The sequence below is a fragment of the Tarenaya hassleriana genome, unplaced genomic scaffold (genome assembly GCF_000463585.1).
Source record: "Tarenaya hassleriana unplaced genomic scaffold, ASM46358v1 Cleome32, whole genome shotgun sequence".
NCBI lineage: Eukaryota > Viridiplantae > Streptophyta > Magnoliopsida > Brassicales > Cleomaceae > Tarenaya > Tarenaya hassleriana.
The window spans coordinates 586,002-589,690 of NW_010966372.1; the positions used below are offsets into that span (position 1 = coordinate 586,002).

At 38.8% G+C, this 3,689-nt stretch overlaps 1 protein-coding gene across 3 annotated transcripts in view; it reads left to right on the forward strand.

The window, feature by feature from the left end:
• The window catches only part of LOC104820876 (serine/threonine-protein phosphatase 4 regulatory subunit 2), a 2,909-nt gene extending 520 nt beyond the window's left edge, over positions 1-2,389 (forward strand). The window contains exons 2-7 of one of the 3 annotated variants that reach the window (XM_010551514.2): positions 516-611; positions 792-840; positions 990-1,086; positions 1,506-1,558; positions 1,703-1,765; positions 1,912-2,389. In XM_010551514.2, the coding sequence (XP_010549816.1) occupies positions 516-611; positions 792-840; positions 990-1,086; positions 1,506-1,558; positions 1,703-1,765; positions 1,912-2,169 (616 nt within the window). In that variant the 3' untranslated portion in view covers positions 2,170-2,389. Of the gene's footprint in view, positions 1-510; positions 612-791; positions 841-989; positions 1,087-1,505; positions 1,559-1,702; positions 1,766-1,911 lie in introns of all 3 variants that reach the window. The other 2 variants (XM_010551515.2, XM_010551516.2) reach the window with 2 other exon arrangements.
• Positions 2,390-3,689: the final 1,300 nt, after the last annotated feature.

Sequence of the window (3,689 nt, forward strand, 5' to 3'; positions counted from 1 at the left end):
GGGGGGGGGGGGGGTTGAAATTCCGTGCTTGAGATATTTCATTTTTCCGTTGTTAGTTTTGAAATGTTTGGTTTTTGGATGGGAAAACGATTGCTCTCTTAAATCGTTGAGTTTCGGATCGATGATTCATATGCAGATTCGTGATGTGGGTTTCAGATCTTGGTCTTTTCGAATGGGCTGGCACAAATCGAGATTTTGAATTGATTGATCATGACCTTGTTTGTTTGGAGAGTTAAAATGGTTCTTGGAAATGTTGGAAAGCTCAGTCTTTATCTTGTAGACAGGCACTTGATTAGTTGTGGTGAGAATTAGATCAGGTGGAGTTTTAGCCTCGTGATGGATGTGTTTCTAGTGGCTTTGTGTGAGAAGTATACTGGCTTTCTCCTTTGCGATGGACTTTCATGAATTCTATCCTTAGTGTCTGTCCTTTATTTTTTGCTGTTCTTCATGCATCAAGTGTCTTTTTAGTTGGATTCTCATGTCATATTCGCTAAATTTCTGCTGAAGCAGCACAGCCTTGCTTTTTGCAGTGGTGCTGAGCCGAAACCCGAGATGTCCGAGGAAGAAATTAAGGGAACACTGGAAGCAATAGCATCCACCGGGAAGTTCTGGTACTACTCCTTTCTTCAGATTATAGCAATGGAATGCACTAGCAGCATTCACTAAACTTTGGCATCCTTTCTGTGTCCCTTTGCTGTTATTTGTATTGTTCTATAAAGCTATTTTGAAGTAGGGGCTTTTCTCTGCACAGTTATGTATAATACTGTATACTTCCGTTTGTTATAATGCAGTCAGGACTGGGACAAATTAAAGGGAATGCTTTCCTTTTGGTTGAAGCAGGTATGTACAGGTACGCCAGAGGGCTTGTATCTGTTTTTTTGTTGTTATGGCTGCATAGGCATGTCTCTTCTCTAATCATATCCATGCATGTGTTGCATAGTTATCCAGATTATTTCAATATCTCATCATCTATTTGATTTACTGTAAAGGTTCTTTCCGAGTATCCTGAGGCAAAAATGACCACCGAGCAGCAAAATGCTTGCCTAGGAGAAACATACTCGGAGCTGGTTAGTCGATTGGATGAAGGTCCGTTTCTAATCTTTTACTGTTGTTGCAACTTGATTCCAAAAGTTAGGTTTATGGTCATGTCATTGGGACTGTATCAGGATCACAAGCTCTTTAACCACTTGAATCATGGAAGTTGATAGTTGTGGTTCTGGACCTCAACTGACTCCCGTTTCTTAGAAATATGCCTCTCTGTATTGAAGTGAGAAATTCCCTAACCGTGAGTCTCTGTTCTGAACTTCTGGAATAAGCATAGGATGAAATTTAGGAAACAATGTATTTCTGTTTTGGTTTCATGTTGTCTATATCTCCTTCTCCTGCTGGATTTTTTTCGCTATATGAAATTTATAAAACAATGTAATGTTCTTTTCTCCTGACCTTTCTGTATCTCAGGCGGAAGGGTGCCTAATTGTTTCCTTGTCCTTTTGGCTATGTTGCAGCGCTTCTTTGTTTTGATGAAGGCCCTCCATTTACGTTGCAGAGGCTTTGTGAGGTGAGTGGATAAATTTTAGTATTTGATGAAGATCATATGTTTGTTGGCTCTCAGTATCATTCACCATATCTTTTTGTTTGCTTAGTCAGGTTTATAGGTTTACTGACCTTTGTCCTTTTGATCTTCAATAATACTCATCGGCAGATTCTTTTAGCTGCACGATGCATCTATCCAAAGCTCTCAAAGCTGGCTTTAGCACTAGAAAAGGTACAGCTAAGTCCATGCAAACTCATCTGTTGACTTCTTTTTAGTTGGTATCATTGTCATCTATGAAAGACAATCATGGAGTTTTTTTTTATGTTTCACATGTTCTGATTGATATTGTTTCACATGTTTATCTCTTTTGTCTGCAGAATCTGTTGGTAACTTCTATGTTAGCTGTCAGTGTGGACACGACCACGGGTCAGAACACTGAAGAGGCAAGACAAGAAACCAAGTCGGGTGCTAATTGGGCTCCGAATGGGGTTGAATCCATGGGAGGCGAGAAGGACGAGATAATGACGGAGGTGGAGGAAGCAGACATTGATGATGCGATGACTATCGATGCGGAAGCCACAGATGAAATGGTCGAACCGTCGGAGACAAATCAGCCGCCAAGTGAAAACAGTTGAAAGGTTCTTTAGCCAACATCTTCTGTTTTGATGATACTTCTGTTTTGATGTTTCATGTTTTCAACAACATCAATTATTAAAAGCTATCCAATATCTGTGTTTCTCCTTCTCGTCATCGGTTATTGGGATTTTCCCCTGAAATTGAGAATAGAATGCATCTCTTTGGTCCATTTCCACGGAACGATTCTGCGTTATATATGAGCACGCTAATGTTTTTGCATGAGGGTGTGTATATCTAATGTCGGACTGGATGAAGAAACTCATAAAGAGATTGATTAAATATTTGCTGAAAAATATGAATGAAGAAGAACAAAGATGATATAACCTTGGTTTGTTACTTAATTTTCTTATTATTCTCTCAATGATTCATACATAATATATTGGATAAAAAATAAAAGGAAAGTATCAGAGTTGTAACGTTGTGGAATCTAATTAACTTCGATTTATTCCTTGTCTTACTTGATACGTGTCTGGCTTGATTCTTGCTAGAATTAGTCTGCAACGGTCAAGTTATCATCTTCCTCGCACGAGTTTTTGCCTTCCTTAAACCTTCCGCTTGAATCTGAACTTGTAGTACTTATCAGAGGGGTTTCTGTTTCTCTTTTCACTTGAACTTGTTCAAAGTTACACGGAAATGAATCTTCTCGTATGTCTTTCCATACCAACGATGATTATCTATGATATCCCAAAAACAGAAAACTTCACCACATCAGGTCTCCAGGTAAACTGAATACCTCGCATGAAAGTCCACTTGTCGTTGACGACACTCGTTTCGTACGAATGTTACATATGGAGTCAGTGTTATCAACCATGTTGCTATAGGGTATGAAAAACTTAGTAAAGAATTCATTAGTTCATCTCGCTTCCAAATGGGAATGTGCAAGCGAAACACGTGTAGCTAGCTACCCCAAGAAACATGATAGAACCATAAATAATCCTCCAGAGCGGCAATCCAATTATGAACATCATCATTACCCACATCAATGAGAAGAAAGCTACCCCATTCAATGCATAGAAGAACAATTCGGCAAATAGACTAATAATCATATGTCCCACTTCGTGGCGATTTTTGAGAACGATGCTTTTGTGATATAGAGTTGTATCTTGTCAATAACCACCCGGAGGACAGAGAATGGCTTGATAGGTGGCTGTCATGATCAAGATAGTCACCACAAATATAGAATTTCTCAAATCACTTGTATTGGGAGATCCTTTTCCGATATTCCAACTTAGATTGTCCATCCTTAACACTTATTACGTATCACCATGACTGAGAGACTTTGACGTCTCAAATAATTTGCCAAAGACGTTCCGGTAAACTCATATCCTGATTTTATCTTAGCAACTCCAAGTATTTTGCCTATTTCTGGGTGAAGAGAAGCTTGTCTGTCTAAGAATATGTCCTTAGCTGTCTTACATCATGAATTCTTTCCATTTATGTTGACAATCTTGTGAAGCAATTTTATGACCTACAATTTCAAAAAATGTGATTTGCACTTTAGTGATCGGAAGCGGAGATA